The 15,145-nt window shown below is 41.3% G+C and overlaps 1 protein-coding gene and 1 long non-coding RNA gene across 2 annotated transcripts; one reads left to right on the top strand and one right to left on the bottom strand.

Annotated features, from left to right (window-relative positions):
- Positions 1-539: 539 nt before the first annotated feature.
- Positions 540-1,976, bottom strand: LOC118278561 (uncharacterized). Its single transcript, XR_004783894.2, has 3 exons — positions 1,810-1,976; positions 1,158-1,262; positions 540-909 (listed from the first exon to the last, which is right to left on the bottom strand). It is a non-coding gene; the product is annotated as an uncharacterized LOC118278561 (long non-coding RNA).
- Positions 1,977-4,556: 2,580 nt separating this feature from the next.
- On the top strand, positions 4,557-14,913 carry LOC118278463 (serine protease snake-like). The gene is made up of 10 exons (XM_050703889.1): positions 4,557-4,727; positions 5,701-5,798; positions 6,380-6,447; positions 7,601-7,662; positions 8,443-8,591; positions 11,201-11,313; positions 11,790-11,936; positions 12,704-12,827; positions 13,257-13,388; positions 14,122-14,913. Exons 1-10 carry the CDS (start codon positions 4,649-4,651, stop codon positions 14,290-14,292), a joined length of 1,143 nt encoding a protein of 380 aa, XP_050559846.1. The 5' UTR covers positions 4,557-4,648; the 3' UTR covers positions 14,293-14,913.
- Positions 14,914-15,145: the final 232 nt, after the last annotated feature.

Here is a 15,145-nt window from a genome sequence, read left to right as displayed (position 1 = left end):
GGGAACCAAAGTTATCAGTCGGTAACATTTGTCGAAACAGCGATGACACATTATTTATCGTTACTAACGCCATCTATTAGAGCGACAACGCATTATTTATCGGTACCAACACCATCTATTATAGCGATGACACATTATTTATCGATACCAACGCCATCCATTAGAGCGCTGACACATTATTTATCGATACTAACGCCATCTATTGGAGGGATGACACATTATATCGATACCAACGCCATCTATTGGAGAGATGACACATTATTTATCGATACTAACGCCATCTGTTAGAGCGACGAAACATTATCGATACTGACGCCATAAAATGTACTCCCGGTAATATTCACTCGCCTTGGAGAACGGGCGAGATGGAGTGTCAGACTCTTACTACATATATCACCCAGTTCCTACTCCTGATTTTCGAGCCGGAGCCCCGGTAAGCCCGCAAGGTAGTCCGCGACTCCGGATCAAGCATCAGTCCTACTGGGTTCCATCTATGGTGGTCTACCTAAATTTATCTTTTCCAATAAATAAAACAACAATTTTATTATCCTATATTTACATTTTTATTTATTATACAAATAGTCTTAACTTAGAAATCAACTTTTAACCCTCTGGCACTTTCTGTTTTATTGGTAACTGGTACTATGTACCGCGTCTGCGACGGAGAAGCAGCCGCAGTCCATAATAGCCCATGAGAAGCTGAGAGGATCCTCATCATCTCCGCCTCCCAAGGGGCGCCAGAGCCTCGTCCGTGAGTCAGCAGGGTGCACCGCGGGCAGGTGAGGTTGGCTTTGGCTCGCAAGGCGGTGGTGGAGCCACTTACACCCCAGGGAAGTCTGATGGAGATCAGGATGCAGGCTGCGACATCAAATGTTCAGAGAGGAGTGATGAGGTTGTCCACCAGGAACCCTGTAACAGTAAATTGATAGGTCATATACATTATACAGCAGCTTATGCAGTGTAGAGGCTGTCCAGTCAATGATGGTAGCGAGTTTGGTGTTCAGTCCTATGCTAAAGGCTAGTATCGTCGTGAGCAGCTCATAGTATAGTGTAAAAATTGGCCAGTTAAGTAAATGGTGAACACTAGAAGGAATCCTGATGACAGAAGGTGGATATAATGAAGGTCTCTAAATAAAAAGTAAGTCTCCAACACTGACCGTGGCAGGAAGGCTTGAGTTCTGGTGAGCTGGCTATGCTGGTACCCTGATGGCGGCTCGAGACATCTTGAGCTGATGACTGCAGGCTGTACCTCCATCAGGAACCTGGAGACATTTAGCATTGTTGAAATTAAGTTGGAAACCAATTGTCCCTCTTCCCAATGTTCCCAAGCCCCGATTCCCCAACAACCTTTAAATTCCTAACTCACAAAAGGCCCGTAACGCTCTTGTAACGCCTCTGGTGTTTTGGGTATCCATGGGCGGCAGCGATTGCTTACCACCAGGTAATCCGACTGCTCGTTTACCGGCTTATACCATAAAAAATGTGATGACCTGCTGAAGGGTACTGCTGGATACAGGTGTCGAAGTCATTGGCGGAGACCTAGTGACCGTCTTGTTCCTAAAATGATGATGATGAGTAAAAGACACGCCCCTTCCAAAACAAATACTTCATTAAATAACTGAAACAATTGACCCTGAAAACCCAAAGGAAAACAAGCCATACCTTCAGATGGTCTTACAGGAAATCATCATCATCATCAGCCGAGAGACGTCCACTGCTGAACAAAGGCCTCCCCCTTAGTCCTCTACGTAGAACGACAAGACGACAGGAAACCAACCAAGAGGCAGGAATAGATACTGCATAACTCACCTGCAGCTCTCAGGACCTGAAGAGATAGGGCTCCAGTGAACAGCTTCTTGGAGGCTCCAAAGACCAGCACGTCTTTCCCGGTGGACGGCGCGCGGCGCAATGAGTGCACAAGGGAAGTCTAGCCTAGTCCAAGCTAGCTGCACTGCGCAGGTCTCAGAATATGATCAATACTTTGGTATGACTTATACAATGCATTTATAGTACTTATGTCACTGTACAAGGAATTAATCAGAAGATTTACATACTACATATTTTTATTTTTGTTATGGTATAAGCCGGTAAACGAGCAGGCGGATCACTCTGATGTAACTGATGGTAGGTAGTCGCCGCCGCCCATGGACAACTAAAACACTAGAGGCGTTACAAGTGCATTGCCGGCCTTTTGGGGTTTGGAATTTAAGGGTTGTTGGGGAATCGGGGATTGGGAAGCTTTTAAGAAAACTAATGGCCACTATCACCATCCACTATTTTTAAAACTAACCATCTCTTAAGATGAAAGTTATTGTATCGTGAGAGTATCACTAAGAGTAATTTCGAGACAATAGAGTTTTAAGTGTGGGAGAGCCATACTTCGGCACTGCTGGGCCGGCTCAACCGTAGTGACACCACGGCCTCACAGAAAACCGACGTGAAACAACGTTTGGATTGTGTGAGTGAGGTTACTGGAGGCCCAATTATCCCATACTTCTCAATCTTCCCAATCTCTGATGGGGAACAACCCTTAAATTCCTAACACCCAAAAAAGACCATGATACATTTTAGTTCTTTCTGTGGTCAAGCTGTATGCAGCTAGTTCCCGTGCACTGAGCGACGTGGACCTTCTGCAGTCGTCGCATTGAGTGCAACATTCTAGAATGTTCTGTCTGCACTGCGCAGGTCCTGAGCTTCGATCAATATTTTGATGTGTGATATATTTGTGATGTAGCTATTTTTATGCAGTTACAATGAAAATACAAGATCCGAAGGTTTATTCCTGTTTCGTTTTGTAGGTAGTAAACTATATTTAATAATTGCAAAAAGTAATAACATTAGAACTTAAAATGGGATATTTACCATGTTTGTTAGTTTTTGATACGATTTACAGTTCATCCGTGATCATGGCGCTTGCAACAGTGCCGAAATATCGGAAACTCATAGACATAAATAAATATTGTAAATATCCCGTTCTAAATTCTAATGATATTACTTTTTGATATTACTAGTGACCATGTCAGTTTAAAAATTCAAATTGCAAAAAGCTTTTTTTAAGAGAGCGAAAATAATCCAATGACTTTTCCCACTTTAGGCGAAGCGAGAGGGAGTGTCAGAGTGTCACTCTTACCGATTAAAAACCACTCCATTCCTACTCCTGCTCTTCGAACCGGAGCCCCGGTAATCCGCTAGATAGTCCGCAGCTCCGGATCAGGAGGCATCAGCCCTGGCCCGATAAAACGTTTGTAATTGATACTTAAAACCGTGTTAATATAAAAATAATAAATAAATAATTAGAATACCTGTCTGCAGCTTGATCCCGTGCACTGAGTGAGGTGGACCTTCTGTAATGTGACTTCTTATCGACACTTCTCCGTTCTGACGACCTGATAGAGGTCGCAGGAAGTCGTACAATGCAGCAGCTATACTATTCTGTATCTATCAATTCGAACTTGCCAAGTGAACTCGATCGCATTCTCTCTCGTCATGAGATTTAGATTTCAGCCATGATCGTCCCACTGCAGGACAAAGACATCTATTACATGGCCTTGGCTCGTATTTTTTTTTTATAACGTTCCCCCACACTATTATTTTCTCCTGTGTCGTGGGTGCGTTTACAAACATACAAGTTCACATACACATGACACCCAGACCCGAAAGTGCCCGAAACAACAATTTGTGGATCACATCATAGAGTTGCTCCGTGTCGGAATCGAACCCACTGCAGGTTGCGCGCCCAGACACCGCGCCAACCGTGCAGTCATTGGTCAAGATTATTCTCACAACTAATAAAATGGCAGACCACGATCGAGTTGACTTCCATCTTTCGTATTGAAAGTTATAGAATACTGTAGCTAGTTGGTCGTTACCAACCGATCGATGGTTGAAGGTGTTTTTCTACTAGAGATGTGCTAAGTAGCTATGCTACAAAGATATAATATGTTGTGAAACTATGTGATCGCTTCCACTTTACCAGGGCTCCGGCTCGAAAATCAGGAGTAGGAACGGTGTGGTTCTTAGTCAGTAAGAGTCTGACACTCCCACTCGCCTCGCCCAAGGCTGCAGAAGTCATTGGATGACTTGCCTCACAAAAAAAGAAAACCTGTGTCACGGGACAGTTAACTTCGCTACTAGCAGTTGACTTTTTTTATGAAATAAGCCGGTAAGCGAATAGACGGATCACCTGATGGTAAGCAATCGCCGCCGCCCACGGACACTTGAACCACCAGAGGCGTTACAAGTGCGTTGCCGGCTTTTTGGGGTTAGAAATTTAAGGGTTGTTGGGGAATCGGGGATTGAGAAGGGGGCCTCCGGTAACCTCACTCACACAACGAAACACAACGCAAGCGTTGTTTCACGTCGGTTTTCTGTGAGGCCGTGGTATCACTCCGGTCGAGCCGGCCGATTCGTGCCGAAGCATGGCTCTCCTACACTTATTGACTGCACAATCTACACTACATGAGTCACCTGTTTACCAGATTTGTGAATATCAGGTCACTCTAAAAATACATATACCGGTTATAGTATTATTATGTATTCATAAACATTTTAACTTAATAGCAATAGCGAAGCGTCTTCTAAACAAGACGGTCGTGTATTATTAAAAGTCTTATTATTATATTGTGTTTTGTGTGTTATTATAATCATTATGTTTCGTCATTATTTAATTTTAATAGTGTCTTCCGCGATTGTTTCTGTGTTTAGTCAATTATTAAGTTTGCCTGAAGGTTAGTAATAAAATTATGAATTTAAAATTGTATCCTATTTCCTTCTTAGTGTGTTTTTCCACCAGAGATGTGCTATGTTGGTAAACTACGAAGATGTAATAGCTAAGCTGTGAAACTATGTGACCGTTTCCACTGATACTAAGTTATGTAGCGGTGTGAGGAAGATGTGCTATGAAGATGCGCTGTCGCTAAATAGCTGTGCGAGGAAAATACGCAGCTTGAGTATGCGATGTATTGATAGTAGGGAAGTCATCCAAAAAAAAAAAAAATAGTGCTATCTATTTTTTTTTTGTTGAGGGTGGAAAATCTTCCACTGACTTCTCCCGCCTTGGACGAGGCGAGAGGGAGTGTCAGACTCTTACTGACTAAAAACCACCCTGTTCCTTCTCGTGCTTTTCGAGCCGGAGCCCCGGTAAACCCGCTAGGTAGTCCGCAGTTCCATCCATAGCACTATAGCACGCATCCATAGCAGTCAGCAGATCAGATGGACAGTCTCCAAGGGAGTCCTTCCATCATAGGAGTTAGTTACCAGTTTTTTAAAGATTGGGGATTTTTTAGAGGGGAGTTTCACCCAATGACTTCTCCCGCCTTGAGTGAGGGGAGAGTGTCAGACTCTTACTGAATAAACACCACTACATTCCCACTCCTGCTTTGTCAAGTCAAAATCAAAATCATTTATTTTAAATAGACCAAGAAGGCATTTTGAACGTCAAAGCAAATATAATAAGATTAATAACGTCTGTCTGTCGGTCAGTCCTCTAGTTGCTCTATTTGCGCGTTCCAAAGTGTAGATTCCTACGGAGAAGAACGAGCAAGAAACTCCATAGGTTACTCTTTTTCAATCAGATTCACAATACAATACTTGGCTACATTGTTTCGATTACTTCAACCTTTGAGCCGGAGCCTCGGTAATCTGGGATCCTGGATTAGTGGATGAATTTTAGTTAGTTAATGTATTTTTTTTAATTTTCAGGTTCAATGTGTAAGGATGGCGATGCACGCGGCGTTTGTGTGCATATTTACAAATGTCAGAATGCACATTTTTTTCTCAAAACGAAACAGTATCCTCCGGTATGTATATGTAAATTCTACTATATACGGCATGGAGAACAATCATATGATTTAATTTAAACCACACATTTGTTATCATCTTGGCTGACAATATACGAAAAATGAGCAAAATAGACCCAGTAGTTAAGCCAAAAAGTGCATTATTCTCTTTGAGCTAATTTGAACACTCTTTACAAATACGGCATTATAACAGCCGCGCCGCATGTCCGTAACATTCCTAGACAGCCTACAACATTACAGCTCTTCTGTGGTCAAGGAACATGGAACTTAATTATTATGCTATCGGCTTACTCACGTAATTGTTTGACAAGGAAATCGACTAGTTTCAAGCCATGCTAGAGGCTCATATTCATGAGCAAAATTCCGCGACACATGAAGCGACAATAGTCGCGCTGCTACTAAGTTCCTCGTCAAACAGTTACGTGAGTAAGCCGATAACATAATAATTAATTTACTGTCTCACGAAAGTTATTATAGAACATGGAGCTGTTCACACAGAATTTAATATGTTTTCATAGCATTACTACGTAGCACATCTCTGGTGGAACAGCACTCTAAAGCCATTGTTTTTTATATTTCAGATATGTTCATTTGATGGAAAGGAGCCAATCGTGTGCTGTACTGACTGTAATATCGTTGATGATATCAGGTAATGATCACCATCATTACTATCATCATTTATTTATTTATTAAAAAAAACCATGCATAATTTTAAAGCCTTAAACTGTACTTTAAGTGATGTAGAAAGTACCTATAACACACACACACAACGTCACGCCTTTTATCCCCGAAGGCGTAGGCAGAGGTGCACATTACGGCACGTAATGCCGCTATACAATGTAAACCCACTTTTCACCATTTTTTTTTATAAGTCCCATGTAATAGGGGGTGAGACTATTGCCATATTCTGGACACAATTCCAGACTCCGTGCTACTACTGAGAAATTTTCGAAAATCCGAAAAACGCCCAGCAATACTTTGCCCGACCCGGGAATCGAACCCGAGACCCCTTGTTCGGCAGTCGCACTTGCGACCACTCGACCAACGAGGCAGTCAAGGAACATGAGGAGTATAATAATTGTAATTACTTAAAACAGTAATTCATCAGCCATCCATCTTCTCACAAAACCTTAAATATTCGCGACATACATCCTTCCATCTCGCTGCGAACAAATCACACTCTGGTGCGGACGTCAAGAGAGCATTGATTATCGTCAATGCACGAACGAGTGGACAATTTGCATGCATCATCAACCCTTGGCAGTCCACTGCTAGACTATAAGCCTTCTCTACATAAGAGGATTTACAATTATCTCCACGCTTTGCAGAGGTCAGGATATCGCAGAAAAAAACAATAAAATTTCATTAGCACACACAAAAATTAAATAAACTACAAATTGCATCTCAATTCAAAACAATCCAAGTTCAAAAATTTGCGGAACTTTAAAGGCTATATACCGCCTGATATTTTTATCACTTTCCAAATTATGGTTATTCCTTGTTTTCATTGATACCTACCTACCTAACTAACTAACTATTGACAATTAATATTATCTTAGAAACGTTCATAATTAAAGTCTAATAACGCGGCCGCGGGCGCCTCGCCGCTAGCAGCTGATCATGCGAAAGCACGGGCGAGCGAAATTTTGTTTTGTTATTGTGATAAAAATAAAACTAATGAGTATACAAAAAAAGTTTCTTTGGGAAAGTTGTTTGTAATCATGAGTACAATCACGTGCTTAAATATCGTACACTAATAACCAGTCACCCTATATACATATTTCTTTTTTTTATTGTTTCAGGAAAATTGTGTTCAATCCAGGCGCGGGATTGCTGCCTTTGACTGGACAAAAAGCGAACGATAGTAAGTAATTTATTATCTAATAAGTAATAAGTTTTTATTATTTCGACCTCATAGGCCGAGCGGTAGGCTGCTGGGCAAGGGGTCTCGGGTTAGATTTTCAGGTTGGGCAAAGTACTGCTGAGCTTTTTTCGAAAAAAATCTCAATCTTAATAGTAGCACGGAAACTGGAATTGTGCCCAGTATATGGCAATAGGCTCACCACCTATTACATGGGACTATAACACAAATGGTGAAAAGTGGATGTACATTGTACAGTGGCATTGCGTATCGTAATATGCACCTCTGCCTACCCCTTAGGAATAAAAAGGCGTGAAGTTACGTATAGTTTGACCAATTTCGACCACCTATAACTTCGTTGTGGATAAGGGTGTTGCCACTCCTATCGATCGATAGTCCATTGATGGCATCAATCGACATCGGTCGACATTAATCTATTGGTGTGGTAGTTTTAATTATCGACGGATACCGGTCGACTAACCAATCGATCGATTGCCTGTCGATGGCATCGGTCGACGTAGATTGATTATATTCCGGCCGGAAACTATCGATCGACATCGACCAATTCATTCCACGATCGACAGATAGTATCTATCGGCTATTAATCGATTGGTGTAGTAGAAACTGTCGAACGACGTCGACTAATCCATTCTACCATCGATCGATGGTATCGATTGACGATCGCTTGATTGGTGTGGTAACACCCTGAAACAAGAAGCCGTACCATCAGAGTTCAATTTAATTAAAAGCCCGTTTTTTTTTTATTATTTTTATTAATTCCAGAATGCGTCGACTATGTAAATGAACTGGACTATCCCTGCAAGGCTACAGGTAGCTTCACAAGGAAACTGGATCCTACTGTCGATTGCTACCGACTCCGTAGCGAGGGAGGGTCCAACTCCAAACGGCCACCGCGCACAGATTTTTACTTGGTAAGTCTTCTCAGAGTGGTCCGATAGGTAATGCCGGCCTCATCTAGTTATTATATCTATCCTATATATGTATACAACGTGTAACAAACTACCCATATACATCAAGAAGCGCTGATGAATACAGGTTGAATAGAATCTCTACACGAAGTTTCAGCTTAAATACGTTAAAAAAAAATTAGTACCAAATACTTGGTGTCGCATGGTTCTTGATTTTAAATCATACAAACGAGTCACAACAATACAGGGATCACTCGCTAATATTACGAAACATTTCTTCTGTCAATCTGATCGCCTAGTACCTGTCTACCTAATTTAGATGCGCGCGGCGGCACGATTAGAAAAATTCATAACTTGGTAGGTACCATAAAAACATGAGTTTAAAAAACCCTTCCCGTATCGTTTGTGGGTAGTTCTTCAGAGACAAAATTTTCGATGTCTATGGGGATATTTTTGAAACCAACTAACAAAACGGCATGTAATATTTTTTTTAGTATGACTTACTTCTTGCAGTCTAGGTACAAAATATTTTTTTTTAAACCTTGTTCTTCTGATTCATATGGCGTGTCCGTTTGCCATTTTCCGGAACAAAGTAGTCGATTTCGCATTTTCCCTTTGATACTTCAATATAAATTATAATTACATCGAAAGAAGATGAGTTGTCCTCTTCAAAAAAAAATATGCATTCGTTATAACTATGTTAGTATGATTATAAATAAATAAATAAGAAGTGTCCGGCGTATAATACTGATTAATATGGCGTAAGCTGCGAATGACCATACTTGGTCAGGTATTAATAATGAGAGTCTGGCTGCCTGTGCGGAGGGAAACCAGGCGTGCAACGGACAAGCTAGGAGGCGGACGTGCGGCTGGTTGGCTTAGATCCAGGTGTTACTAAGGCAAATATCTGATTCATCTGTGTTTGGTTTACATGGCATCCTGATTACAATGCCTATTTTATAAAATTTACTTTACAGTTTTAAAACTTCAATCTATGTTTCGTGTGAAGCTTTTTGGTTATACATTCGTATAGAAAAATGATAAGAATGAAGTCTGTATATACGATGAGTTATGCATGATTGTAAGCAAAATCCTGATTCATCTGTGCCTGATTCATATGGTCAAAACCGCATATGAATCATAAAATAATGCTCTTGTTGCGTTGTCCATTTGTTTATTAGTCTTATTTTTAAATTAACTTAGCTATAAATGTTATAGCTATAATTTAAAAACTTTTTTTTTTGAGAAATGTAATTAATATGAGTCTGAAATTGCTAATCCGCCCTGAGCAAGCGTGATGATGAATGCTCGTGACTTCTCTGTGCGAAAGTACTCGAAAATGCTATGCTAACAAAAAATTAAAAGAACGTGAAATTAAAATAAATACCGAGCTCATTAACATACAATTTCCAATTGTTCAACAGATTCATCTGTAACAATTTCTGATTCATCTGGGCAGAAAATATTCGAATGTCGATATCTCGAAAACTATTTTTTAAAAACGTTTCCCTCATTCGAATATACGTTATTTGGTATACCTATTTTCATATGAACACGTGTTACTGATCTTAAAGTGGAATTAAATTTTGGCCATATGAATCAGTCGAAGAATCAAATTTCGAAGAACTACCCTTGTTATGTTATCTAGAAACCGTGCACTTGATATGTATTCCCCTTTTTGTTACACGTTGTATAATATCATTTATCATTTAAGTTAACTGCACATCAACAGCCTATAAGTGACCATCCAAATTACGTCACACGAATTTCATGATTTTTGTCCCCCTCCCACGTCCTTGTCACAGTTGGTCACATTTATAAGAAAATGAAAAATTGAAAATGTAAAATTATAAAATGTGATCTCACACTAGGTGAGATCACATTTTATAATTTTTAATTTAATTTAAATTTTTAGTGAAAGTAAGTCTTTGTCAAATGAAATGTTAACAATTAGATTATAATAATTGAAAGGCGACGGACGTCATGAAATTTAAGACCCCTCCCGCCCCCTTGTCACTGAGTCACTGCTGACCAAAGGCCTCTTCTCATATGGATAAGGATTGAGAATTGATCACCACGCTTGGGCAATGCAACCCGCATTGAACAAGCGTAATTAATCGAGCAGACGCATCACCTGATGGTAAGCAATCGCCGCCGCCCATGGACACTTGAAACGCCAAAGGCGTTACAAGTGTGTGTATTGCCGGCCATTCGGGGGTTACGAATTTAAGGGTTGTTGGGAATTGGAGATTGGGAAGATCGGGAAGGGGGATGTGGGCCTCCGGTAACCTCACTCACACAACGCAAGCGTTGTTTCACGTCGGTTTTCAGTGAGGCCGCGGTACCACTCCGGTCGAGCCGGCCCATTCGTGTCGAAGCATGGCTCTCCCACACTGAGGCTGCGGTTCCACAGACGCGGAGCGGGGCGGAGAGGCCTTAGCGGTGCACGAATTGACCAATCACTGTGTTCCAAATCTCCGCTCCGCTTCAATGGAAAGATTTCGAGCATAGTGATTGGTCAATTCGTGCACCGCTAAGCCCTCTCCGCCCAGCTCAGCGTCAGTGGAACCGCAGCCTTAATGCTGATAATGGTTGGTGATGGTTGCTTCCAGGCTTTATTGGGGTACGGAGGGGATAAGAATACGGCGCAGTGGAAGTGTGCTGGTACCATTATTAGCGAAAACTTCGTCTTGACGGCTGCACACTGCCTCGTGAGGGAAGGACTGTAAGTTTACATTTAAAATTCCATTTTCATAGTCTGATGACTGATGATATCAGTTAGGTTCAGTTTGAACATACAGTACGGAGATCACTCATATTATTTAAATGAAACTACAAGTACGTAGTACTCGTCCACAGAAGTGTAATACAACTAAATATTTCAACGAAAGCAGAAAATTAAATAAGTGATTTTTTTTTAAGAAATTAAATAATTAAATTAATCAAATATTAAATTCTGTGTGAACAGCTCCATGTTCCTTGACCACAGAAGAGCTGTAATGTTGTAGATTGTCTAGGAATGTTACGGACATGTGGCGCGGCTGTTATAATGCCGTATTGGTAAAGTGTTCAAAGTACCTTACCTACTGAGCCTATTTCGCTCATTTTTCGTATATCATCAGCCAAGATGATAACAAATATGTAGTTTAAATTAAGTCATAAGGAGTCTCCCCATACTGTATATTTTTTTCCTATTTTCAGAGGGCCCGTCAAATATATAGCTGTGGGAGTTTCCAACCGTTTGGACCCGACTGGATGGCAGAAGTATGATGTAAAGGGGGTGTTCCCTCATCCGGAGTACCAGACTGGTTTAAAATACCATGATATTGCCCTTATTAAAACAGACACGTAAGTACCTACCAACTTCCGGAGCTGCGGACTACCTAGCGGGTTTACCGGGGCTCCGGCTCGAAAAGTAGGAGTAGGAAACGGGTGGTTTTTAGTCAGTAAGAGTTGTAACACTCCCTCTCACCTCGCCCAAGGCGGGAGAAGTCATTGGATGATATTCCCCCGTACCTACCAACTACATTAAATTTTTTAACCGACTTCAAAAAGATGAGGCTGTCAATTCGACCTGTATATAATATGTATGTTTGTGCGCGATTATCTCGCGTATGGCTGAGTCGATTTTGATACGGTTTTCAGAAAAGTGTTTGTTACACTTAGGAGCAGGTTTAAGTTATTTTTTATGGTATAAGCCGGTATATGAGCAGATGGATCATATGATGGTAAGCAATCACCGCCGTCCATGGACACCCCAAACACCAGAGGCGTTACAAGTGCGTTGCCGGCCTTTTATGGGTTAGGAATTTAAGGGTTGTTGGGGAATCGGGGATAGGGAAGACTGGGAAGGGGGTAATTGGGCCTCCGGTAACCTCACTTACACAACGAAACAACGCAAGCGTTGTTTTTCTCGTTCGTTCGTTCTACGTGGGTTTGCTGTGAGGCCGTGGTATCACTCCAGGCGAGCCGACCCAGTAGAGCTGAAGCATGGCTCTCTCGAAGCGACAAGCAAATATATTAACAGACTTCAAAAAGAGAATGTTGCAGTCAGTTTTATTAAAACGTAGTTTACTGAAAATTATTCTAAACTAATTTTGTTTTATATTACCCAGGATAAAATTCAGCCGGCAAGTACTTCCAGCATGTCTACATTCAGATCCGGAGACAAACGGTACTGATGTAGGAGGGGTCCTGGTTTGGAACCCGACTGGTGAAGACCAGGGGAAGATGAAAGTGGTGAGAACCAATCACTTAAATCCAATCAAAATAGTATTTTTTATGGAATAGGGGACAAACTAGCAGATAGGTCACCTGGTAGACACCAGAGAAGTCGTAGGCGCGTTGCCGGCCTATTAAGAAGGAATACGCTCTTGTCTTGAAGGTTTGAAGGTGGTTTCGGTTCGGAAATACCGCGGACGACAGCTCATTCCAAAGTTTTGATGTGCGAGGCGGAAAGTTTCGTGAGAAGCGCACGCGCAGTTATAGTTTTGGTCACGATGGTTGCAGTTGCCAGAAAGTTTCCTATTCCCCTTATTAGTTCTTACTCTGTCTGTATACCAAATTTCATCAAAATCCGTTCAATAGTTTCAGCGTGATTGACGGACAAACAAACTTTCACATTTATAAAGATTATTGTGACTCACATCATATTTACCATATTTTCAGTTTCCTACATATGAATTCAACGAGGTCCAGTGCTCCTTCTACTACCCTCCTCATGATGAGCTGCCTATAGGGTTCGACGCCAGCTCGCAGAACTGCTATGGAGATGTTGAGAAACCTGAAGATTCCTGTCAGGTAAAGCATTTAATCGACATGATAAAGTCAAAGTCAAAATCATTTACATATTTCAAATAGACCAGGAGGGCACTTTTGAACGTCAAAGCAAATATAATTATATTAATAACGTCTGTCTGTCGGTCAGTCCTCTAGTTGCTCTATTTGCTCGTTCCAAAGTGTAGATTCCTATGGAGAAGAACGAGCAAGAAACTCCATAGGTTACTCTTTTTACAATACAATTCTTGGTTACATTGTTTCGATTACTTCATATGATTTCGATAAAGGTTGCAGGTACCCACTGAATGCAAGGGGTTTACTCTTAAATACATCATCATTATTAATAGCCTATAAGTGGCCACTGCTGACTAGAGGCCTCTTCTCGCATGGAGAAGGTTTGAGAAAATTAGATTAATATAGAGATGATAAGATTCTTCTTTTCTAAATATGACTGGTATAAGCCGGTAAACGAGTAGACATATCACCTGATGGTAAGCAATTGCCGCCGCCCATGGACACCCGAATCACCAGAGGCGTTACAAGTGCGTTACCGGTCTTTTGGGGGATTTGAATTTAAGGGTTTTTAGGGAATCAGGGATTAGGAAGGCGGTAATTGGGCCACCGGTAACCTCACTCACACAACGCAAGCATTGTTTCACGACGGTTTTCTGAGGCCGTGATATCACTCCGGTCGAGCCGGCTCAGCAGCGCCGAAGCATGGCTCTCCCACACTTACCTAATATATTTGTTTCAGAGTGACAGCGGGAGCCCGTTACTCTTATACAGGAGACGTGCTTTCCATTGCACACGTCTGGTCGTGGGTGTCATGTCCATTGACAGAAGCTGTGGGACCACCAGCAGCTCAGGACTGTACACAAAGGTTATACACTATGTTCCCTGGATCGAAAGTATTGTTTGGCCTTGATTGGGAATCATCATTATCATCATTAACAGCCTACAAGGGTGTTACCACACCAATCGATCGATAGCCGATAGATGCCATCGATCGATTGTAGAATAGGTCCGTCGATTGATAGTTACTGTTCGATCGATAGCCGATAGATGTCATCGATCGATTGTAGAATGGATAAGTCGACGTCGATCGATAGTTACTGATCGATCGATAGCGACAGATGCCATCGATCGATTGTAGAATGGATAAGTCGACTTCGATCGATAGTTACCGGTCGGAATATAGCCGAGGTTAATCCATCTACGTTGGCCGATGCTATCAACTGGCAATCGATCGATTGGTTAGTCGACCGGTATGCGTCGATCAATTGAAGCTATCATATCAATCGATCAATGTCGATCGATGGCATCGTTGGACTATCTATCGATAGGTGTGGTAACACCCTAAGTGGCCACTGCTGACCAAAGGCCTCTTCTTCACACTTGCTCGATCCGGCAATCGAACCCAAAACCCCTTGCTCGGAAGCACTTGCAACCACTCGACCAAAAGAAATTGACTTGCCATTTTGTAAACTATTGTGATAACTTATTATTAAAATAAATATTTTTATTAAATAAACCCAATCTAATGTACTGTTTTTCATTTTTGAAACCTACATTAGGTACTTTTTTTAAGGATTTTTTATTGGCAGTACTATATTTTTTCTGGACAACACTTAAATACAATAAAAATATACATATATTATGTTATTTGGAATAAGTTCGAAGTTGTTTAGGCTAAAGTTTGTGCACATTACGGCACGTAATGCCGCTAAGGCAAAGGTGCACTGTGCGATAATAATATACATCCATATTTTACCACTAGT

The sequence above is a fragment of the Spodoptera frugiperda genome, chromosome 24 (genome assembly GCF_023101765.2).
Source record: "Spodoptera frugiperda isolate SF20-4 chromosome 24, AGI-APGP_CSIRO_Sfru_2.0, whole genome shotgun sequence".
NCBI classification, from domain to species: Eukaryota; Metazoa; Arthropoda; class Insecta; order Lepidoptera; family Noctuidae; genus Spodoptera; species Spodoptera frugiperda.
The sequence above is the reverse complement of the archived record's forward strand: the minus strand, read 5'-3'. Positions and strand labels throughout refer to the sequence as shown.

Excerpts from the sequence above, each read along its gene's own strand:
- LOC118278463 (XM_050703889.1), top strand. The coding sequence starts at position 4,649 with ATGTTTCGTCATTATTTAATTTTAATAGTGTCTTCCGCGATTGTTTCT. Across the intron at positions 5,799-6,379 it reads AAACGAAACAGTATCCTCCG|ATATGTTCATTTGATGGAAA; the intron begins GTATGTATATGT and ends TTTATATTTCAG. Across the intron at positions 8,592-11,200 it reads CGCGCACAGATTTTTACTTG|GCTTTATTGGGGTACGGAGG; the intron begins GTAAGTCTTCTC and ends GGTTGCTTCCAG.